The 25,128-nt window shown below is 39.2% G+C and overlaps 2 protein-coding genes across 7 annotated transcripts in view; both read right to left on the bottom strand.

Annotated features, from left to right (window-relative positions):
- The window catches only part of DYRK4 (dual specificity tyrosine phosphorylation regulated kinase 4), a 52,354-nt gene extending 51,389 nt beyond the window's left edge, over window positions 1-965 (bottom strand). For all 5 annotated transcript variants that reach the window (XM_042991614.1, XM_042991615.1, XM_042991616.1 and 2 more), the window contains exon 1: window positions 871-965. The gene's annotated coding sequence lies outside the window, so the exon portion shown is untranslated. The remainder of the gene's footprint in view (window positions 1-870) is intronic.
- A 2,062-nt stretch (window positions 966-3,027) lies between these two features.
- On the bottom strand, window positions 3,028-25,034 carry RAD51AP1 (RAD51 associated protein 1). Of its 2 annotated transcripts, none has more exons than XM_042993744.1 (9): window positions 24,800-25,034; window positions 21,955-22,004; window positions 19,584-19,725; window positions 16,876-16,985; window positions 15,418-15,504; window positions 14,743-14,892; window positions 9,576-9,740; window positions 6,218-6,367; window positions 3,028-3,818 (listed from the first exon to the last, which is right to left on the bottom strand). In XM_042993744.1, the coding sequence occupies exons 1-9, from the start codon at window positions 24,913-24,915 to the stop codon at window positions 3,685-3,687; spliced, it is 1,104 nt and encodes a 367-aa protein (XP_042849678.1). In that variant the 5' UTR covers window positions 24,916-25,034; the 3' UTR covers window positions 3,028-3,684. The 2 variants fall into 2 exon arrangements, with proteins under 2 accessions (XP_042849678.1, XP_007089721.2); XM_007089659.3 differs by having other exon boundaries at window positions 24,899-25,034.
- Window positions 25,035-25,128: the final 94 nt, after the last annotated feature.

Here is a 25,128-nt window from a genome sequence, read left to right as displayed (position 1 = left end):
TTTTACGTACCCACCACACATAAATGATTAAGTCCCTCAAGCAAGACTGGCAACAAAGGACCCATTTGTCCTTTCATAGTCTGAACTTTCTATAAATGGCCTTGCACTTTTGACCATCAGTCATTTTAAAACAGGTCTGAGGGGTCACAAGTTACTTAAGCCCTGAATTGACTGATGGACATTTCAAACGTAGCAAGTAGCACAAATCACCTTAAATCAGATTTTTTAAAAACCCAAATTTTGTATTCTTCATCCCTCTTTTGGGGAAAATATTTGCTAAAGGAGCATCACCCTGGAGTGGCAAGTATCGCCAAAAGGAAAGCGTTGCTCTGGATGTACGATCCACCCACCGCTTCGAGGCGCCCTGCATTGGGCTCTGGCTGAGCACGGAGGCGTGCAGGGTCAGAATAGGCTCGTGTCAGCCAGATCCTAGGGCGTCCACGTGAGGCGTGGGGTCGTGGGCTCACTTTTGACCTCCAGGAGGACCAGCCAGGCCGTGAAGATAAATAAAAGGGGAAGAAATTTTGTGCCCCACGTTGTTGAGGCCAGGGCTGGAAGCGATTTCAGAAGAGGTCTTATGAGCTCCCTAAAATCCACCTCTCTCCACCACGCATTCAGCCCAGGTCAGCGAGGCAACATTCTGTTAGGAGGAAACTGTATCCACGTTGGGTTGTGAGGACAGAGCGGTTCAGAGCACTTTCCTCCAGTCCGCGCTCACACTCGGCCTCTCTCTCTCCTCTGACCACACTTCTACTACATGCATTCTCTGCTCTGCACCTCCCTTCACCCCGCTCCGCACCACATTCTTTCCCCACAGCCCCAGAGCCTTTGGCCCGCCAGCGTCCACCTCCACCCCCACCCCGGCCTTACTTGGTCCCCACGCGGGCAGAAGGTGGGAGGAGCTGCATCCGGCTAGCGCAGACTTGCCCGGCGGCCGCTGCGGGACTCTCACTCCAACACCCCGCCCGCCGGCCCGCCTGCGCGGGCCGGGGACCACGCCCTCCTCCCGTCGCTAGGGAAACTCTGTCCACCCTTTTTGTGACTCCGGACCTGAAAGGACTTGGGCTCTGGACCGGTCCAAACCACCTTTCACACCAGATCCTAGAGGACACCTCTCTTCCCTTTGCTCCAATTCAATCGCCCCAGAGTTGAAGGACATCCCAAGGATGGGGAGATTAGAGTTCACCCAATTGCCCTAGGCTCCTGAAATTATCCCTACTTTCTCCCTCTTCAAAAGTCTGTGGTTACCAGAAGCTCACAGCAAAAGTTCTGGATATAATATATTCAGATGAACACTTCTTGAGCATTTGCTCTGCATCAGGTTTTAAGTGCATGAAAACTAAGGGAAGTTATAGTTGAATGACAGTAGCATGGCCTGGAAGAATACGGTCTGCTTGACAGAGGAAACATTCAAAAAAAGCTTTTTGAAAGAGCAGAGGTGAACTGGATTCTTCAAGGCCAAATAGGAATTAGCAATGTAAAGCAGGCAAACAAGAGCCAGGGTAAAAGCCCAGAGCGAGGGGTAACAACATGGTATCTTAGGTGCTGGCGCAGTCCGGAGCAGGAGACCAGGTTGAAGAAGCAGGCAGGGAACAGCCAAATGGGAAACATCTTGCGAACTGAATGTTCATGCTCAGAGTTTAGAAAACTTTCTGGCAATATGGTATGAAGGATAGGCCAGAGGAGGTTAAAAATCAAGGCAAGGATGCCTGTGAGAAGTAGTAAGTGACATTTCAGAGAGGACAGCTCTGCGTAATTTATGGAATGGAAGAAGCTCAGTGACCAGTGTGAGGGGTGGATGTGCCTGAGGCCCTCCAGTTGATGGTGGTGCCACTTACTAACAGAAAATACAGGAGGGGAAACGCTGGGGGGCAGGGGGAAGTTACTGATCCAGTGATGCCTTATTGCATCAAATTATCAATGGACTAGGTAGGCTCTTGTGTAGAACAAGATCTGGGCTAAAACTCCTGACACAGTCTACCACTGGACTTTGAAGTCACCTAAGCTTTAAAAAAAAACAAAAGGCAGAGGAAAAGAATGGAATCACACAAAATAGGACATTATGGTGGGAAGAGTGAGTGTAGGGGACAGAAAACATTGGAAAGCTGAAAAACAATGAAGAACAGGCAGAGATGTGGGGAGAAAATTATACAAGAATAGTGTCACGTGGGACCAGAAAATAAAATGTGATGAACAGGGCCTCTAAGATTAGGTGAGAAAAATGTACGCTGCATTTGACAATGAAAGGCCATTAGTGCTGTCTGCAAGGCCAGTTTAAACATAATTTAAAGTCGTTTTCAATACAAACTATTACTCTGAATGACACAGAGAAAACAGGTTCATCACGCTGGTGCCTCTGGATGACTAATCAGTGACATCAGTACCTCATACATGGCAGGCTCTTAATAAATCTTTCCTGTTGAACTGCACCAGACAGCATGCATCTCAATACGTTGTACCTGAATATATGTTTTCAGAAGTGGATGTCGCAGGGTAGGTTAGGAGGTACATGACAGTGTAAAAACATATGCAAGAAAAAAAATGTATAATAGCAACAGGCAAATGCTCACTTCAGTCATAATTCTAAATTACTTATTTTCACATTAACATAGCTGTTTCTACAAACATGTAAAACTGAACTAGTAATATTATACATGTTTAAATGGTTGAGATGATTTGAAGAGCTTTTATTAAAAAGTGATCAGGAGCTGGCTGAAACTCTCACCAGAAAATGTAAAATATCCATAACTACTTTTATTCATAGCAAGTTCAGAGCTAAGCTTCCTGAAAAACCGGATTATCTAATATCATAATAGAGATGACCAGATACTTGACAGCCATCATCTAAGGTACCGGCTTAACATAAAGTGATGATTTGAAGAAACAGCTCCCTCCAGCCCCCACCCCTTATATTTACAACAAAAAGACTAAGTTGTTTTTTTTTTTTTTTCATAAAGCATTCATTTAATATAATGAAATATAGACAACCTAATGAAATGTAGACAAATGTAGACAGGTGCAATGGGCTCAAGGAAAGAGCATATCAAAACTTTTTCACTTTTATTAAAGGCTTTGATGAGAACTTCATAAAATGTCATGAAATTCTATTTGCTATACAATAAACATCTACTTCTGAGTAGGAGACAGGTCATTATAGCAACCATTTTAATGGGTAAATGAATTCTGAATTCTTAGTATTTGACTAAAATATGAAACATTTTTGCAATTAAACTGACAATGTAGCTTAAGTAAGATTTCAGAAATGTCTCCTGGAAAAAGTGGGAATGTTTCCTTTTAAACTCTGAATAGTTACAGTTAAGGTGCCATAAATTAGACAAAGCTAGAAAGGAGCATCATGTTTCTAGAAAAGAATAGCATGCAACATGGACATTCTCCATGTCAAACTGACAACCACTGAATGACAATGACTTATTATACACAGGAAAAATAGAACACATTCTCCAGAAGGAAAGGGCATTACAAGATAATTCTGATAAACAAACCCCTTATTGAAATCTTGAATAGCTTCAGAGAATATCATCATGGAATGGGTAGAGGCAATTTATAGGACATTAAAGGATTCCTTTATCTTATGATACCCTCCTTAAATATAAACACAAATCAAATATAAACACACTTGTAAAACTGTGATTCTCTTAATCAAACATGTGTTTACTATCACACTCAGCTACTAGCGGCATTTGGATGCAAAGGTTTAACTCTTGCTAATCTGGACAAACCCAGGCGGAGACTCTGATTTGGAGACTTAACAGACACGCCTGCCAGTGGGCTCCTGATGCTGCTGCTTCCGGACATCGCTGAAAGAAAACATAGCACCTGATGCTGATGATGTTAGAAACCTCCTAACAAAGATCAACTTATAAAACAAAAGATGCAAAAAAAGGTAAGTAGAGATTACTCTGGTATACAAGCTCTATTCAAGCTACAAACAAGATCAAAAGAATGAACAGTATTAAAGATTAGAAAGAATATAGTACTGCCTATTTTCAAACATGCTCCGAAGGCAAGGTAACGACACCAAAACTTTAAGCATGAAAACTGAAGTTGGTAAGTTGGGAGCAAATAACATTGGTTGTAGAGGCATAGAGAATAAAGAAATGCATGCGGTTATAATTTCTAGTAGTAGAAAAATCTAATGCATTTTTTAAAAATCCCATATTTTTCCAAATACTCCTTGAATCTATTTTTTTTCAAATATTAAATAACTGTAAACACAACCAATACTCTTTTTACTTATTTATACTAGTTCTTTTAAGTGACATCGTATAGTATTTGCCTTCTCTGACTGGGGCTGGGGTGGGTGAGTGAAATAGATAAGGGGGGGGGGGGATAAAGGAGATTAAGAGGTACAAACTTCCAGTTATAAAAGAAATGTCCCAGAGATGAAAAGTATAGCACAGAGAATATAGTCAATAATATTAGAATAATGTTGTTTGTTGGCAGATGGTGACTACACTTATCATGGTGAGCACTGAGTAATGTACGGAATTGTTGAATCAAGATATGCCTGATATTTCAGAAGATGAAGTAATTAAGAGACGTTAAGTAATTATGCAGCCTCAGACTGAAACCCTTTCCTTTTAATGCTTTTTTTTTTTTTTTTTAATATTTCAAGCTTTTATTTAAATTCTAGTAACATATAGTGTAATATTAGTTTCAGGAGTAGAATTTAGTGATTCATCACTTACATATAACACCCAGTGCTAATCCCAACAAGTGCCCTCCTTAATGCCCATCACCCATGTAGCCCATCCCCCCACCCACCACCTCCCCTCCAGCAACCCCCAGTTTCTTCTCTATAGTAAGAGTCTCTTATGATTTGCCTTGCTCCATTTTTTTCCCTTAAATTCCACATATGAGTAAAATCATATGGCATTTGTCTTTCTCTTATTTATTTCATTCTAGCTCCATCCACATCACTACAAATGACAAGATTTCATTCTTTTTCATGGCTGAGTAATACTCCATTGTGTGTGTGTGAACACCACATCGTCTTTATTCATTCATTAGTCAGTGGACATTTAGGCTCTTTCCATAGCTTGGATATTATTGATATTGCTGCTATAAACTTGGGGTACACATGCCCCTTTGAATCAGCATTTACCCAAAGGATACAAAAATACTGACTCAGACTGAAATCTGTCTATTAATACCTAGTTATCAGGGAGTGACCACTATGGACCAATCAAGAAATGTCAGTAAGGGGCACCTGGGTGCCTGAGTCAAGGTAAGCATCCCACTCTCGATTTCAGCTCAGATATGATCTCACAGTCATAAGATTGAGCCCCACCTTGGGCTCCAAGCAGAGTGTGAAGCCAGCTTAAGATTCTCTCTTTCCTTCTCCCTCCCTCCCTCCCTCCCTCCTTCTCCCTCCCCCAATCTCTCAAAAAAAAAAAAAAAAAAAGAAAAGAAAAAAGAAATGTCAGTGAAAAGAAGTAAACCAAACCTGAGTAGATTTGGAGGGACTTAGAAAAGGAAAGGGGACAAAGGGGGAGAGACATACCAGACAGAGGAAACTGTATACAGAGAGGCTCTTAGAGAAGATATACATTGTGTTTAAGGAAGAAAAACTGTATCAGTTTCACTGGACTAGGAAGTGGACACAGGACCAGTTATGAAGCCTCAGGTAGCTTGGGCATGAAATGAATGGGGCCTGGACTAGGGTTTTGGTAATGTCAGGAAGGGTGAAAGCCAAAGAATTCTTGAAGGATCAGCAAGGCTTGGCTGTGGAACGAAAGAACACAAAGGGAAGAGAAGTCAAGTCTGCTAGGGCATTTGTGAAATGCTAGAAGTCCCACGTACAGGTCCTGAGGCTTCAGTCAGACTATGATCAATGGATCTTGAGCAAACAGACTTGTTGCCAAAAATAAATATCAGGAATTGAAAATGTGGACACTCTTTGACACTGTAATTCCACTACTAGAAATTTATCCTAAGAAAATAATCAAGGATGTGCTCACAGATTTCTAAAATAAGGATGTCTGTGCTTCTTGTAACCTTATTTATGACACTGAAAAAACAATAAGCAATCTGGATGCTCAGTAGAAGGGAATGATGAATGACAAATAAATGCAGCAACTAAAAACCTTGGTTTTGAAGAATGCGTAATAATATGGTATAACATTTGCAACTAGGAAAAAAAGCTGACAGTGATAATTTTCCAAGCCTCTGCCCTTAATCAATAAATATACCATACCTGGTGGGACCCACTTAGGTTTTTTGTTTTCAGCCAAAGGACTGCGTATTTGTAATGGTTTCCTAGTGACCTCCGAAGAACCAGAAACCTTTTTTGGTGAAGGCTGAACTTCTGATTTCACAGAAGCTGGAGCAGAGTCTCCTGAAGTCACTTTAAAAAATATACATAGAAAAAGGTTTTCATAGAGGAAGAATAAGTCTGGCAGGTAGGTATAAAAATTATAAAGTTACATAATCTCATAAAAATTAAAAAGGCAAGATTATCAATTAGAGAAACTCTAATTATACACAAACATTTATTGAGAGCCTAAGAACAGCCATCTTTAATGAGCATTTATATGCCAGGCAGTGTGGTAAGCATGCCATATATATCGCTTTTAACCCTTAGAGCAGCTCTCATACCGATATTCCTAGCCCCACTGCCAGATAAGGAAACAGACAGGCTGAGCAGTCTGCCTGCAGTATGCCAGCTGGTGCGTCCCTGAGCCAGGATTAGGAACCAGGTCTGGCTCCATAGTCCATATATTATATAATGGCAACTCATCAGTATGTGTCAGTGAGACAATATATTAGGCTCTAGGGTCACAAAGAGCTCACAGATCCTGCTGCCAAGGAATTTACGGTTTGGTCACTAGACTCTAGTAGAAAGGGGAAAAAAGTAAAGACATGTGTATAATGCAGTGGGGATAAGAGATAAGACAAAGTCTAGAGGTATACACAGGAGGGAACCTACAATCTGTATGCATACCTGCATAGGGGTAAAAGTTACAAGGAAGTTGTTTGAGGATAGTTTGAGCCAAATCAAGGTTGAAGAGGAAAGATGAGTTAGAGGGAAGTTTTCCAGGCAGAGGGAGTAGAGCATGCAAAGCTGGAGAATGCAGCAGGTCTCAGGACCGGCCTCCGGTTCAGTATGGCTGGAGCAGGAAGGTCAAGAAGAGAGACACGGACAGGGTGCACATCACTGATGAAGAGCTGTGTGCACCAGTGAAGGTGTCTGGCTAGTCACAGTCATGTACTGGTTTTTCTTGGGAACACTTGTGTTCTGAACACATCTTTCTGATGGTAGCGTATGGCAAGCAGACCACCTAGAAGGCTCTTCAGGTTATAAAGAGGTAGGAGGTGATAAAGGCCTGAACCCAGGGAGCATGAAGGAAAGAACAGCAGTTGGAGATCTTTTAGGAATTAGATGGGGGGAGGTAGTGATGGAGATGAAGAAATAATCATAACTTGCAAGTTCCTGTCATGGGCACACTGCTGGATGGTATCATTTACCCAGAGATGAACACAAGAATGAGACTAGGTTTTGGTGTCTGGGGTGGGGGGAGAGAGGAATGTGCTGGAAATGAAGGGAGGAGAGGTAGAATATAAATTCACTTCTGAGATAATGCTTGCTGTGATATACCTAAGGATATCTAAAGGTATTTGAAGATGAACATTTTCACTATATACTCTTCTTAATGTTAACCTCTATCTTCCCCAGATCAGCACTGTCCAACAGAAGCTTTTTTGCTGTGATGGAAATTCTGTGCTATCCGTGTGATAGCCACTAGCCACATGTTGTTATTAAGCACTTGAAATGGGGTTAGCAAAACCTGAATTCACTTTTAAAGTTTATTTAATTTTAATTAAGTCTAATATAGCTGTATACAGCCAGTGACTATCGTATTAGACAGCACAGCTCTCAAAAATTTTCTCTATCAAGGGACAAATTGTAACATGTGCCTGATGAAAAGACTCTCAATGGTTATTCCATATGTTACTAGTGGGACTAGTAATATATTCCATATTTCCTAATTCTTAACCCCATTATTTGGCAGTTAAATTTTACTACTAAAATTATATTTTAAGCTTCCTTGTGAAACAACTTGCTCCAATCCAGTAGACCTGAAATGGTAAATTCCAATGTGTAAACTAACATTTTATTCTTAATTTTTAGTATGTCTTGGTGAGGAAGCATAAACAAGCATCCAAAGAAAATATAAAATACATTCATACTGTCAATGACTTTTTCATATCAGTTTGTGGTAGGCACAAGGATGGACCCTCAAAGATGTCTATATCCTAATTCCCAGGACACGTGTATGTCACCTTCCACAGCAAGGGACTTGGCAGATGTCATTAAGTTAAGGATCTTGAGAGGGGGAGACTATCTTGAATTCTCTGGATGGCCCAATGAACTCACAAGGGTCCTTATAAATGAAAGTGAGAACCAGGAGAAAGAGAGAGAGAATCAGTGATGTGATGTGAGAAAGTCCCTGCCTTTTCTGGCCTTGAAGGTGGAAATGGACCCCTGTGGACCACCAGTCAAAGGGCACAGGCAGACTCTAAATGCCAGAAAAGTCAAGAAAAGGGATTTTCCCCCAGAGCCTCCACAAAGGAACACAGTCCTGCTACTAGCTTGATTGTAGTGCAGTGAGAAGCACTTTGAACTTGTGGCCTCCTCAATTATAAAATTATAAATTTGTGGTTTTAATCCACTACGTTTGTGGTTATTTGTCATGGCAGCAATTGGAAACTAATATACAGTTTTATATCTAAAACCCACTGCACTTAAAACCTAATTTCTGAAAACCAGATGAATTTGTCAATTTAAAAAGACACTAATTAAAACCTTATTAATTCAGAATACAGTAGAGGGAGGAATATGAATCAGTATTTAGTCCTTATTTCTCTGTAAGTACTCAGCACCACACTAGTTAAGGTGACAGCAGCTCCCAGCACCAATAAATGGAGTCTGAATAATGGATATCTTAGTTTCAAACAATGAAGACAGAAAAATATATATCGATAAGTAAAGAAAAATCAAGTTAATATAAGTTATAGTTCATAATAATCTATTATATATTATGAACTCAAGAAAAACCAAAAAAGCCCTAAAACACATAGCAAAAGGGTTCTCAAATCAAAAACTGAGTCAAGCATGAAAGCAAGAAATTAGAATCATGTAAACTTCCCTGTTAACTGCCTGGAAAAAATGTGGTCCAGTGGCTACAACTTGGGCTCTAAATGGACAAAACTAGGTGCAAATTCTAGCTCCTCATTTAATTAGCTGTAAGAATTCCTACAAATTATTTAATCTGTCTGAGCCTCAGTTTTCTCACTATCAAATGCAGGTGATAATAGCTACCTCAGAGGGTGGCCATCAGTGCTAGTGGAGGGTAATTCTAGTAAGAGCTGGTAGGCAGTAGACAGTGGGCAGAACTCGTCTGCTTTTCTCCCTTCCCCATTCCTCCTTCCATCTACGTATCTTAGCTAGAAATGAACACTGGCAAAATGTTACGGAGAACAAAGGCAAAGGTAAGAAAAACACAAATAAACCAAATACGTTTTATAAAGTTAGTGTTTTGGATTAAGCTTACCCAAAGTATTACATTTGGATTTAGGTTTCTTCTCCTTCTTTTCAACTGGGGATTTGACCTTCACTTCTTTTTTTTTAATTTCTTTCACTTTATTTTTTCTCACAGTGAAGTCTTCATCATTATCTTCACTCTCACTAAAATCAGAGTCATCCTCAGACTCTTCACCTAAAACAAGAGGATTGCATATACTTGATCTTTGTTCTAAAAAGTGAGGCTTCCATGTATACCTGAAACTAACACTACATTGCTTGTCAATTTACTTCAGTTAAACAAAAAATGGGCTTCTATGGCCTTGAATTTACAGCCTTTGCACTAGAGTCTTGTGCGCCTCCTGCTACGCTATGCCACCGCAGTCACTGAGAGGTCACCTGGGTTTGAATCCTGGCCCCTCAGCTCACACTTTGTGTGACCCTAGGGCGCTCACTTCACTCGGCTTAAGTTTTCTATGTATAAAATGAGGATCACCATAAAACCTACATCATAGGGTTGCTGTGTGGATTCAATGAGTTAATACAGGCAAAGCCTTTAGAATGACATCTGGCAGACAACAAGCAAAACAGAATTGTTTGCTCTTACTATTATCATTATAGTTCCCATCAGTAATCTTTGCTTCCAATGTTTCCAGTTTAATTCAGTGACTTTCGAAAAGAATGATAGGGTACAACATTACCAACTCTTTCAAAACAATGACCTTGATGGTGATAGTAACATTATACCTTCCTTTAATCACATAAACTTCAACATTCTAGAATAGAAACCCAATGGGAATCTAGAACAGACTAACCATACCACAACATCTTAACTTATAATCCTACATATGATTTCATTTGGGCACACCTGTTATTTCCCACAAACCCTTCTCTCTACTGCGATGCTACAAGCCAGAGAAGTAATAGATTAAGGAGCTACAGCTGCTCTGAGAATAAGCACAAAGAATAGCTGATAGTCAAGCAACGATTCTTCTATTTTGGGTGGGGGAGGGCCAAGGAGGGGGAGGGGGTCAGAAAACCATGTCTTGTAAATAATAAATTCTGAATGCTAAGTGTAAATAAGGATTATTAGGACTATATTCATAAAAACTTTACTTTTTTTTTAATTATAAAAGCAGTGTATGCTTATTGCAGGAAATGTAGACCACAACAAAAAAGTATTAAGGCAAAAGAAAATCTCCTAATCTCACCACTCAGAGATAACTGTTATGCCCATCACATATAATATCTACCTATCTGTAGGAAATATTTTATATAAAAATAAATATCCATAAAGTTTTTCAAGCATACACAACCTGAAACAGTAACACAGCACTCAGATTCAATATTCATCAATACTTTGCTACATCTGCTTCATCTCTCTCTCTCTCTCTCTCTCTCTCTCTCTCTCATCTTCTTCCTTTTCTTCTGGAAGTATGTTAAAATAAGTCTGAGGCATCAGGTCATTACAATTGTACATACTTCACACTGCATCTCTAGAAAACATGAGCTTTTTTAAAAAAAACACAACAATGTCATTATCATATCTTATAGTATCAACGATAGTTTCTTGGTATAATCTTCTATCCAGTCCACATTAACCACTTTTTTTTTAAGCCCCCAACATGGGGCCTTGAACTCACGACCCCAAAATCAAGACTTGAGCTGGGATCAAGAGTCGGACACTTAACTGACTGAGCCACCCAGGTACCGTTTAATCACTTTAAAATAGAGCTATTGGGGCACCTGGGTGGCGCAGTCGGTTAAGCGTCCGACTTCAGCCAGGTCACGATCTCGCGGTCCGTGAGTTCGAGCCCCGCGTCAGGCTCTGGGCTGATGGCTCGGAGCCTGGAGCCTGTTTCCGATTCTGTGTCTCCCTCTCTCTCTGCCCCTCCCCCGTTCATGCTCTGTCTCTCTCTGTCCCAAAAATAAATAAAAAACTTTGAAAAAAAAAATTAAAAAAAAAAAAATAATAAAATAAAATAAAATAGAGCTATTGAAGTAACCAAGTCAGTTGTCCTATAGAACTTCTGACATTCTGCATTTGTTGTCTGCTTCCTTCCTCATGGCGTTTTGCTTATTCTGTGAGCTGGAATTTTCTCAAGGCCCAATTAGAATCAGGCTCACCTTGTTATTTTTTTGTAAGAATGTACTTCATAAGAATGCTCTGTACTTCCTATTATATCAGATCAGAAAGCATAGAACATATGGTTGTCCCACTCTTGGTTGGCACAGTTGCCGCCAGCCTGAATTCTCATCGTGAAGATCCTCGTCAGCTTGATGGCCTTTGCCTAAATTAACAATGTCATTATGATCTTCAAATTACTATTTCCTTATTCTGTCTTTCCATACAAATAAAAACTTAAAAACACATGAGAGTAATCAACCCACATATTCACATGACGATTACTGGGTTCTATAGAATTAGCCATATAATGCCAGCAGACCACACGAAGGCTGCTATATATAGTACTTTGAAAATCAAATAACTGGGGCACCTGGGTGGCTCAGTCGGTTAAGTGTCCGACTTCAGCTCAGGTCATGATCTCACGGTCCGTGAGTTCGAGCCCCGCGTCGGGCTCTGTGCTGAGGCTCAGAGCCCGTGCTCAGAGCCTGGAGCCTGCTTCGGATTCTGTGTCTTCCTCTCTCTCTGACCCTCCCCCGTTCATGCTCTGTCTCTCTCTGTCTCAAAAATAAATAAAGATTAAAAAAAAAGAAAAAAGAAAAATCAAATAATTATTTCTGGAGTCCCAAAAGGACCTAGGTTCAGGGAGGGCAAGTAGTGGAGTTTCTCCAAAGTTTCAAAATATAGACTCTAGAAGGACCAAACTTCCTATGTATCCCACAGTTCTGGTAGTGCATGTGTTCTTTTCTTGGCCTGAGAGAATAAATGGTAGCAACTGGCTAAACTCTACTTATCAAACTTATCTAACGGTAAGGTCCAACTGACCATCATCAGTCAACAGAAAAAGCAGTTAAATCATCTGGTGGTGGTAAGTGGAGCTCCCAGAATTCCAAGTCATTAGCATACCAAATTGGTGAAGCTGAAAGGCCCCAACAATGGGGTTACGGATTCTGTGAATCTTTAGATGTCCTTAAGAAAAGTCTATGTTCTCTCCAATTTTCATTTTTCTTTCCCTGCCGAAGGTCACAAATGATCCTTTCTCTTCTCATCTAACTACCATTCTATTTTGTTTCTATGAATTTGGCTATTTTAGATACCTCTTATAAGTGGAACCACCCAGCATTTGTCTTTTGTGACTGGCTTATTTTGCTTAGCATAAAGTTTTTACGGTTCACCCAAGTTGTAGCGCATGATGGGATTTCCTTCCCTTTGAAGGCTGAAATTCTATTGTATGTATAGACCACATGGTGTTTATCCATTAAACTGTGATGGGCACTTGAGTTGCTCACCCCTTAGCTACTGTGAATAACACTGCTATACATATGGGTGTGCAGATATCTGAGACCCTGCTTTCAATTCTTTTGAATATATACCCAGAAGTGGGATTGCTAGATCACATGATACTTCTATTTTTAATGTTCTGAGGAGCTACCACCCTGCTTTCCACGGTGGAAATCCCACTAAGAGTGAACAAGGGTTCTAATTTCTCCACATCCTTACCACACTAGTTATTTTCTGTTTTTTTGACATCCTAATGGGTGTAAGATGACACCTTATTGGGATTTTGATTTGTATTTCCCTAATGATACTGATATTGAGCATCTTTTCATATGCTTTTTGGCCATTTGTGTTTTTGGAGATTTTAACAACTTCCTTTCAAAGGCATAGAGGCGACTTTAAAGTCACTATCCAAATTATAATCTCGATAAAAACTTACTTTTATAAAATTATTAGAGAGAGAATATATGAGGTTGGAATGCAAATAAGAGAATATTATTCTTTTCAAATTCTATCATACCTCTAGAAACATAACCCATTAATTACATAAACCCAGCAAACAAAGCAACTGATTTCATTTCCACACAAACATTTTTAACCACTATTAAAGACAAATTAATTTCATTGGCATGTTAAGTAGACTTGCAATTTATAACTTTAAAATTGTTGACTGATTTTTCTGACAAGCATGTGTCAAATAACGATAATGACATTCTGGAAGTGCTACAATCATATCCCTGAAGAAACAATTAAACTGACAAGGAGTTATTTTCTTATTTTGGGCTTTTTTGTATTAAGTAACCTTAAGTTGGGAAACATTCAGTCCATGCTCTACTATGCTTCTTCAGGGCATTTTCTTTCCGTGGCTCCTACTTTCCGGTGCTCCAGTTACATCAGTGTTTCTCAAAGTAAGATCCCTAGACTGTCTGCTTTGGGATGACCCAGGTCATATAAAGGGGCAGGTACTGGTTCAAAAGGCAGACGTCTGGGCTCTACTCTGTCTTCCTCTTCTACATAGCTCTTCTACGATGACACTTGATACATTCTACATTTCATTACTGTCTGTGTCCCCTCACTCGACTTTAAGCTTCTTAAGGGAGCTCTGTTTTGTTCACTGCTGTATTTGTAGTGTCTTCAATATAATGCACATAACAGATACTCAAATATTTATAAAATGTTGATGAACAAATCCATTTGTCAATAGCATGTTAAAATCTATCAAAATATAGCATCCGATTTGGCACAAATTTATGGATTTATTCATTTTAATTTTTAATTAATATATTATGATGCTCTGTCCAGGTCACTATGCTTCCCATTTGCCCTAATTTCTGAATGAATCTGAAAAACAAAGTCACAAATAAAAATATAGGTTTCATATCACTTCATCCCCAAGATACTTCATGGATTTCTAGTATTATAGAAAGAAGTGTACACTTCTTAGAAAGTGCCAGCCTGCCTCCTTAGCCTCTTCTAGAACATTCTCTGCCACAGGCTTCCTGATCACTTTCTTCTATGTGTGCTTGTCTATGCCATTGTTGATGCTTTTCTATCAGTCAGGAACGCTATTTTACCCTTTTAGTTTGTGTAAATACTACTTATTTTTCAAGGTACAGCTTAAAGGTCACCTCCACATGAAGCTTCTCCCCAAATGGCAGAGCTGGATGTAACTGTCCTGTAAGTTCAAGTTTGCATATACCAAACATTTAGCACAGTGCTTTGCATCCACTAATGGTCTTTAAGAACTTTTTACTGAATTTCCATAGGCTTAATTTGGAGGTAGGATATAACTCACCAGTTGCAAAGTCTGGTTCAGAGTCATTAGCACTATCGCCATCACTGCCTTCCAGAAGAAACTTCCTCTGTTGTACCATAGCCTTTGATGCTGCTTTTCTTTTCCCTTGAACACCAGGAAAATCATCTTCCTCAGTAATCTTATCCAAATCTTCAGGAGAGGCATAAAAACCAACAGAAAACTTTTTGTGACAGATAATATTGAAAGAACTGCAAAATAGACTTCTATCACATCCGTTGTTTTTATCTGCCCAGCTTCATTCCTCCGCTGCTTCTAATAGATCACATAGTCCAATCTGGCACAACCATGATAAACGTCAGTATCCTGACAACAGAGTCCAGTTTAAGGATAAGTGTGAGACCCAACTGAGGAGGCTTTCCCCAAGAAATCTGAAAAGTGGAGCAGGGAAGATGCAGCCCCTTTCTTCAGTGGTCAACAGCTATCAACTAGAAGCCACCGGTAGTCATGACCTTCCACCAGGGAAGAAAAGGAAAATTGGTCTGCAGTAAAAGAGAAAAAGACTAAAACACAAAGAAACAAAGGAGAGGAGGTGAAGAGAACCTTGACAAATTTAAATATCTTGGTTCTAGCTACAGTGTCAGGTATTGAAATAGAAGTTAGAAAAATAGCTTGTTGATAGAAAAAATTAGTATTATTATTAATATCAAAGCTTACCTAAATAATCGCTGGCTACACTGCAGTTGGAGATATGAGGGGCCTTACTCATTGTTTCACTTTCACGACTGTCACACTTTTCAATGCCTAAAGATAAGGAGGAAGGAAAAAGATACAGATGCACCTTAGTCAATGGGTAGAAATAGGAAAACTGGTGTTCAAATGTAAAAGCATTCAGATACAGATGAATGATCCAACCTCAAGCTAGTATGACTTACCTTGGAAAGGTCAGCATACGGTTTAGGAGTTGGGCTCTGAAATCAAACACACTTAGACTTAAGTTGAAATTCAGGCTCTACCCCTCCAACTGGCTACACGAGTATGGGAATATGGCTTATCCTAAGACTTAATGTCCTCATCTATATTGTGGAGAGAAAAAATAGAGCGTGGACTAATTGGGTGTATTGTGGGGGATCAAAGTGGGTCACATGTAGAAATTGCTTACTGTAGTGCCCAGCACATAGGAAACAGTCAATAAATACTAACTATCATTTCTGTGTAATAGATACATGCTTTTACTAACAAAGACTTTTCAATCATTATAATAACCTTAAAATGATCTAAAGTATTTCAAAAGGACTTTGAGTTATGGTAACTGTACTATTAAATCCCAGTGCTATAAAGTATATTAATCTATGAGAAGTGGTACTTCCAAGGAAATCCTGCTATATATTCTACCAGCTCTTATAGGAGAGAGATGAGTTCCATTTTCTCAGTTTTGGATATAAGATAATTCTCTTTGTTTCTTTGATTTCCTGATTAGTAAACGGCTCCCTAATCAATCAACAGTGTTTTATTTACTGTCAAATAGGAGGCAATAATGACTGAAACATCTATACCCCTAAATGAGCTAATGAGTTAAAAATATCCTCCAACATAAAAGAAGCTAAGTCAAAACAATTTCATCCAAAAAGCATGCTAACAGTTTGAATGTCTTTTCCAAGAATAATGATTTCTGCCTCTCCAGAGTATCAATATTGCCATCTGCTACACAGTTGCTAAAAAAATCGAAGGAGAAAAACCCAGAGAAATCCAGAAGTCCTACATCTTGTAAGTCCACTGAGCCTGCTAACCAAACTAGTACCTTCAGCCTTCGTAAATAATAAAAATTACCCTCACTAGTAATTTGAATTTTGAGAGAAAAGAGATGGGTTATTAGGACTGTATAGACCAATTCATTTGCTTAAGAAATTAAATTTCCACTGTAAACAAAAGTGACTTGCATCCAAGCTCATAGTCCATGACTTAGTCCAGAGTTGGCATCAGGTGTTAAGCAGAGAGATGCGTGTGCATGAACGACATTCATGCAGAATAAAGCACGGAATCTAATTATGCCAGTTGCTCCATTTGCTATCCAAAGTATTAAACTCTTATTGTTTCCTCTATGAAGGCTCATCCGGAGACACAATTACAAAAGCAATGAGGTTACAAAAAGAAATATATAGAAAGTAAAGTTACTTTTATCTTGAGCCTCTTCCGCATCAGTGGTGACTGTTGGAAGTTCCTTCACTGATAAAGCAAGTGCGACTTCTAAGTCTCGCTGGTAGAGCTTGTCATCTAAAGCCATCCTAAAGGGAGGCAAAAAAATAAAAATGAGTTTTTAAAAATATCAATCTCAACCAAACAGCAAAATCTGAGATTTTTCTGAATCACTATTTAAGAGCTGCTAACCTCACAAAAATGTTTTCTAAACAGTAATCGTGATCATAACTGACTTTAATGGTTAAGACTGCTAATGTGAAGTAATGTCATGTTACAGGTGCATACGAGATTGAAAGAGCAGCAGTCTGTGCTGTTGTATGTATTGCCTCCTTTCAGGGTAATGTCAGTCCTTGTTACCAACGCCAAGCACCTGCTCAACCTAGAATAAAGACTTTCCTCAAAAATCCACTTAGAAATCTTCTTTGACCTCACTCACACCTCCTTAGACAGGTATTATAGCTCTTTTATTAAACTGTTCCTCCCAATCTAGACTTTAACAAATATGTCACCAAGTACTTACTGTGTATGAGGCACTGCACTAAATAGAATACTAAAAGTACCCTGAAGGAGTCTGCAATTAATGAGGAGGGTAGGGAAATAAGACGTACTGATAATTTTCCTATATGAGCAGATTATTATGTCTCCTATTAAAGGTGGTCAGAGTGTTAGGGTGTGTAAGAAAAGAAATCAAAGACAGATTTAAGAAAAAAGTTATATAAAGGACGAAATACTGAGATGCACCTTGAAGGATTTATTTTTTAAAAATAAGTTTTATTGAGATATAATTCACACAGCATTAAACTCACCCTTTTAAAGTGTACAATTCAGCAGTCTTTAAGTATATTCAGAGTTGAGAAACCATCACCACTACCTACTTTCAGAATATTTTCATCACCCCCAAAGAGACCCTATATCCATTAGCAGTCACTCCCTGCTTACCCGCCCCTAGCACCTGGCAACACTAATCTACTTCCTGTTTCTATGGACTCACCTATTTTAGACAAGTCAATGGAATCATACAGGTGGACTTTTATGTCTGGCTTCTTTTGCTCAGCATGTTTTCAAGGTTCATCCATGTCGTAGCATGTATTAGTACTTCTTTTTACTGCTGAATGATATTCCAGTGTATAGACAGACCACATTTTATTTATCCACTCATGAGTTGGACAGACATTTGGACTGCTACCATTTTCTGGCTATTGTGAATAATGCTGTGAAGCTTTGTGTCCAAGTTTTTGTGTGGGTATATGTTTTCATTTCTCTTGAGTACATACCTAGGCAGGGTCATAGAATAACCCCATGTTCAACATTTTGAGGAACTGCTACTCTGCTTTCCAATGTGGCTGTACCATTTTACATTCCCAGCAACAATGTACAAGAATTCCAGTTTCTCCACATCCTCATTAACATTGGTTATTGTCTTTTTGATTATGGCCATCCCAAAGGGTGTGAAGTATTATCTCACCGTGGTTTTGATTTGCATTTCCCTGATGGCTAAGGATGCTGAGCATCTTTTATGTGCTTATTATTAACTTGGAGATGTTCTTTGGAGAAATGCCTACTCAAATCCTTTGCCCATTTTGTAAATTGGGTTATTAATCTATTTACTGTTGAATTGTAAGACTTCTTTATATGTTCTGAATACAAATCCTTCATCAATTATATGATTTGCAAATATTCTCTCTCATTTGTAGGTGTTGTTTTTTTTTTCCCACTGTACTTAAACCTAGCACAAGAATCTCAAAACCAAAAACAAAAAAAGAGAAAAAAGTAAAGAGCAGGACATGGGGTAACTTTCTCTGTGTTAATGAGCTTTTCTCCAGCTTGCAGCAGTGAACCACACCATCCCCCATGTTCCATTTGTTAATAGTCCCCTTCTGCCAATCTCCTCTCCATACTTCAGGTTTGGGGCCTCTCAGGACTTCCTTCCCTCATTCTCTCTTCTCTCTTGGAACTAGTGGAAATCCAGAATTCATCTAGAAACTATAGGACCTTTTCAGTGCTGGACCAGTCTAAACAATATAAAGAAAAAATATCTTTTATCTGCAGAAAAATACATGGTTTCAATTTTTATAAAACTATCTTTACAGATTGTAATTTTAAACAAAGTAGTCTTGTAAGACTTGAAGACTTTAGAGACAGATATACAGTCCTATAAAAGTAAGCTGTACCTCCTAAACTTTGTAATTGTCTTTAATGAATACTTAATGAATACTTTAATGAATACTTAACACTTAAATGAATATTTCCTAACATGTTTGTGAATTTCTTTTTTAAGGCAGAAAGTCAAAAGGGGATTAATGGTACATCCCTGTTCTCCTACATGCACTAAATAAAATAATACCTACGACTGGGCTCAAGTTCTAATTTAAACGAAGAGTTCAAGGGACGCCCGGGGGGCTCAGTCAGTTAAGTGTCTGACATTGGCTCAGGTCACGATCTCGTGGCTTGTGGGTTTGAGCCCCATGTCGGGCTCTGTGCTGGCAGCGCAGAGCCTGAAGCCTGCTTCACATTCTGTGTCTCACTCTCTCTCTGCTTCTCCTCTGCTCATGCTTTGTCTCTCTCTCTTTCAAATAAATAAATAAATAAATAAGCATTAAAAAAAATTAAACCAAGAGTTCAAATTTGTCTCTCTTTTAAGTTAACACATCGAATGTATATTTACTGTATGTCTTACCTCTCACCTTTTTTTAGGGGTTTTCTCTTGCAATGGGATATCTTCTTTCTGGTGATTCTTCAGTTTAGGTTTCCTTGTTTCTAGTTTTAACTCCTTTGGTGTTGTTCTGGGTTTTTTATTTAAAGGTGCAGTTGCAGAAATAAAGTCATCTATTCGTGTGTGAATCAAAAATAAAAGAATATATAAAAAATAAATTAATTAAACAAAATAAAATATGAAACTGCTTTTCCTAAGAAATAAAACATTTTCTTAGCAGCTGAAATTCACTACAGTGTGTGTTCAAGGTCTAAACATTAAGAAAGTTGTTTAATTGCCATCATTTAAAAAATGTTGGCGTATTATTTGTCTTTATTCTCACTCATGCTTTTCAACTTTGTTTTAGTGGCCTTTGTTTATTAAAATATAAGTCTATCAAAAGCCAATTCACTACAAAATGTGATCTAGTTCCATTGACATTCAACATAAACCTGCTGTGGTAGTTTTTTTTTTTAATTTTTTTTTATGTTTATTTATTTCTGAGACAGAGAGAGACAGAGCATGACTGGGGGAGGGGCAGAGACAGAGGGAGACACAGAATCAAAAGCAGGCTTTGGGCTCTGAGCTGTCAGCACACAGCCCGACGCAGGGCTTGAACTCACGAGCTGTGAGATCATGACCTGAGCCGAAGTCGGATACTCAACCGACGGAGCCACCCAGGCGCCCCCTTGCTGCGATAGTTTTTACACACGTGTGCAGCACATGGATGAATACCTTCAGGGTACACGTAGTCTTGATTGCAGCGTTAGCATTTATTACTACATGTTGTCTCTGCCAAGTTTCCCCATGTTGGAATATGTTAACTTGTGACTTACCACCACGTCCACCCCATAATGTCTAGAACACTACTGTCAATTTATAAATATTTGGTGACATACTGATAACAGTAATAAAAAGCTACAGGTCAGAGTCTACACTATTTTCTCCCAAGTCTTAGACACATTTACAGTTGAGCCCAATGCAAAAAACAGGTTCCTTCAAACCTCTGGATAACTGAACATTTGACTCACAGAAAGCTCTGTCTGAGAAATACAAAACCTATTTCGAAATATGATGTAATCTAACTGTTTCTCACACTTTTTGACCAAAGTTCCCTTAACAGCAGAGACAAAGAAATATATAACCCAATAGACTATAGCCTATGCCCAACCTTTCTTCAAGGTCTTGTTTTTGTTTCTTTTTTCCTTTCCAAGTTTTTATTTAAATTCCTGTTAACACACAGTGTAATATTAGTTTATTAGTTTCAGGTGTACAATTTAGTGACTCTACACTTACATACAACACACAGTACTCATCACAAGTGGTACCCTCCTTAATTCCCACCACTTATTTAACCTACCCACCCTCCACTTCCTTCTATAATCATCAGTTCTCTATAGTTCAGACTCAGTTTCTTGGTTTGCCTCTCTTCCCCCACCCCATGTTCATTTTGCTTCTTAAATTTCACCTGTGAGTGAAATCATATGGTCTTTGTCTTTCTCTGACTGACTTATTTCACTTATCCTCTAGCTCCATCCACATTGTTGCCAATGGTAAGATTTCACTCTTTTTTATGGCTGAGTAATATACGATCCAGCAATTGCACTACTAGGTATTTACCCAAAGGATACAATAATACTAATTGGAAGGGACACATGCACCCCAATTTTTATAACAACATTATTTACAATAGCCAAACTATGGAAAGCACCAAATGTCTATCGACGGATGACTGGATAAAGAAGTGGTATAGAAGGTTGGGGCGCCTGGGTGGCACAGTTGGTTGCGCGTCCGACTTCGGCTCAGGTCATGATCTCACAGTTCATGAGTTCGAGCCCCGCGTCAGGCTCTGTGGTGACAGCTCAGAGCCTGCAGCCTCCTTCGGATTCTGTGTCTCCCCCCTCTCTCTGACCCTCCCCGCTCACACTCTGTCTCTCTCTCTCTCACTCAAAAATAAATAAACATTAAAAAGAAAAAAAAAGTGGTATAGAAGGTCTCATTTTATTGTACAGTTAATGAGGATTTCACATTATATTCTGTAACACATTTGTGTTTCAAAAGACAATGTGTTCCTTCTTAGGGAAAGAGATAGGTGGAGACAAACCACACTATGAGAAACATGGACCTAGAGTAGTTTAGATCTAAAGAGCCATTTCACTAGGTCCTGTTCATTTATCACTTACCTACATAATTCTTGTCAGTGTAATTATCAGAATTATCCCAAATGCTTAGAAAATTACTTTTGCAGCCCTAGCTCATATACAATTGGGTAATATGTTCAATATTACAGTTCTATATGTCATATGAATTCTGAGAAAATAAATTTCCAAGTTTTTAAAGCAAAAATATGAATCTCTACTTACCATCACTGTCAGAGTCCTCAAACTGTGAGTAATTGACCAATTTCTTATGCCTATGAGCAAGACAATTTTTTAATTACACAAATGCCAATTTCCCACCTCTAATCCTTAAGACCATTGACAGTCTGAGTAAATGAAAATGTGTTTTGATTCTCCTAAGAGTACTTAAACTTGACAGGGCACCTGGGTGGCTCAGTCAGTTGAGCAAACGACTTTGGGTCTGGTCATGATCTCATGGTTCATGAGTTCAAGCCCCGCATCGGGGTCTGTGCTGACAGCTCAGAACCTGGAGCCTGCTTCTGATTCTTTGTCTCCCTCATTCTCTGCCCCTCCCCAACTCATCATGCTCTTTGTCTCTCTTTCTCAAAAATAAACATTAAAAAAAATTAAAAAAAAAAGAAGTTGGATTTTACAGTAGGGACTTAGCATTAGCTAAAATAGTTATAACCATACTTGATATACCTGATAAGGAAAAAAAATAATTCAGATAACCCTCAAAGTAAAAATAATATCATTAGCACAATTTATATACCGTTTAATTGCTGTGGGGCATTTATAAGTTCCTGTTGTATCTATTCTTTTGTTTTATATATGCATTGTCTTCTTACTAGATTATAAACTTGACACTTAAAGATATTTTCTCTCTCTTTTTAATCTCCCCACAATACTAAATAATGTTCTTCATGCAACGGACGTTGAAACAATAGTGACTTTGTACCTACCACCTCAAATGAATCTTCATACTACTTTAGAAAACCATTAGAAGAAAGTGATATTCAAAGTGAAAAAAAAATAAATTCACTTTCTTCATTCTTCCTCTAAGCACTAAATGAAATGGCCTTGTAGTTTTCTTTTCTACCTTCCACCAAACACCCAAGTGTGAATAACCTAGTAAGTCAGTTGTTCTTTCAAGGAAAATGGGTATTCTACGAAAAAGAGGTCAGGTCAGCTCCCAACTCAAACAATCTCACAAGTGCTTTGCCTGAAGACAACCACCATAGAAGTACTTTATGTATGTATTTCATTTCCTCATGTAGAATATTAAAATGAAGAATACTCTTGTTACTCTCCTACTCTTTGGAGTTAATGAATTTTAAAAGCTGAATAAAATATGAAAGTCTCTTTAGAAATTCTGAAACTGAATCATAGTAAAAATAAAAACTCTTAAAAAAAGAATATGCTCAGTAATTGAGCTACAGTGAGGATGACAATTTTTACTGCTTCATCAAGCACATTCTTAAGTGAAACTGGTATTTTTTTTTTTTTTTTTTTTTTTTTGTACCCTGAATGTGCAGCAGGAAAGAATACAATGACACTTGTGCAATATGGTGCCACTGCCTTGATTCATGCTCAGGTGCCAGCAGTTACACCACCATTGCAGTGCAGATGATAGAACAATGAAAAAAGTGAGCAATGTCTTAGGATTATTGTGAAAATAGTTTTGACCTCATGGACCTCCTCAGAGGGCCTCAGGGAACCCTGGGGGTCTTCAGACCGTACTTTGACAACTGCTGTTCCAGACAAAGGGATTATGTCCTCGCTACTTGGGTGGACATACTGAAAATCCATTTCAGACTTCATATGTTCAAAATGGAACTCCTGATCCCCCACACCTCCTGAACCTGTTCCCTTTCCTAGTCTTCCTCATCTTGGTTAGTACAAAGACCGACCATTCAGTAGCTCAGGCCAAAAACACTGTGAAATCATCCTTTTTTCCCCTTAACCTCCACATCTATTCCATCAGCAAGTTCTGTCAGCAGTATCTCCAAAATATACCCCAAATCCATCTATACCATTCCATGTCCACTGATAACATACTACTCCAAACCGCTATCTAATGATGTAGTGGTTTCCTTGTTGCCATTCTGGTCACCTTATCTCCCATTCTTTCTCCACCAGCAGCCAGTGAACTTTATAAAACCAAAATTAGATTTTCCTGCCCTATTTAAAACTCTCTGTTGACTTCCCATTGTTCGTAGAATACAATCCAAACTCCTTTTTAAAGCCTGCAAGGTCCTACCTACTCTGGCCTCTGCCTATTTCTCTGCCTTAATCCCCTACAATTCTCCCCACTGCTTGTTAATGCTACAGCTTTAGAGGCCTTCTTTCTCTTCCTCAAACAAAGTCAAGCTCAGGGCCTTGGCTTTTGTCCCCTCTACATGGATTGCCCCTGATTTTCGCTGGCTAGCTCTTTCTCATCACTCATGTCTCAGATCATGTATTATCTCCGCAGAGAGGCACATCCTAACTACAGTGCTTACAGAAAGACTTTCCTCCTTCTCACTATCACTTTGCGGTATTTGTGGCCCCCTACCCTCACCCCTGTAACCTCCCACACCTAGTGGGATATATTAATCCTTATTACAATAACTTTCTAAATGAATGGCTGACTGTAGGCCTCCATAGCACTCCACTGTGGTTAAGTAGAGCAATAGTTTCAAATAGTATAATGGAAAACACAGAGGCTCTGGAACCAGTACGATTTAGGTTTGAGTGTTATCCTGCCACTCACTAGCTGTGTGACTCCGTTAACTTGGCCTTTATGCCTGGGAGTTTAAATCGATAAAACAGGAATATCTAGACTGCTATATCAAAGAACTATAGTGATAAAATAAAGAAGTAACACGTGAGTAGGAGATGGTTGAAATGTAAAGCGCTGTTCGAATGCTAACAGACCAAAGGTTTATTTAAATGGCTGGGTGGGGGGCAGTAAAAGAATCGGCAATTGCTGCAAAGGAAGGCATAGAAGGATAAAGGTAGGATGCTAGGATACTGCTGTGGAATGGGCGGCTCTCAGTGGAGGCTGGAGAGCTCCACAGAAACCGTCCATCCCACCTTCGCTACCCACCGTCCTATTCGGCCCTTTCCCGTCAATCGTGTGCAGGCCAAGTTGCCTACGGCGTCTTCCTGCTTCTTCCCATCCCCGCAGATGTCATGAACTACCCACCTCACAGGCCGCACCATGGCCCCCTCCAAGGCTGAAAGTTTGCAGCTTTCAAGCTCTTGTTGGCAGCAGTGGCTGTTTCAATTCCCGCCCAAAACCAGACACTAGAGCTCTCCGCCCCCTGCCACCAGCCCTCCAATGATTACCAGCCATCCTTGCTGCGGCGCATGCGCACTGAGAAGAACAGCTGGCTCACGCAGTTCCCAAGATATTGCCCTTCCGCATCCGGTCTA

This window comes from Panthera tigris, chromosome B4 (genome assembly GCF_018350195.1).
Source record: "Panthera tigris isolate Pti1 chromosome B4, P.tigris_Pti1_mat1.1, whole genome shotgun sequence".
In the NCBI taxonomy this organism is placed as follows: Eukaryota; Metazoa; Chordata; class Mammalia; order Carnivora; family Felidae; genus Panthera; species Panthera tigris.
This window is presented reverse-complemented; position numbering and strand designations above follow the sequence as displayed.

Bases quoted from the DNA above. Each gene is read 5' to 3' on its own strand.
- RAD51AP1 (XM_042993744.1), bottom strand. From the start codon at position 24,915: ATGGTGCGGCCTGTGAGGTGGGTAGTTCATGACATCTGCGGGGATGGG. The intron at 22,005-24,799 runs GTGGGTAGCGAA...TCTTGCTCATAG, and splicing joins GGAAAGGGCCGAATAGGACG to GCATAAGAAATTGGTCAATT. The intron at 14,893-15,417 runs GTAAGCTTTGAT...CCTCTCCTGAAG, and splicing joins TGTAGCCAGCGATTATTTAG to ATTTGGATAAGATTACTGAG.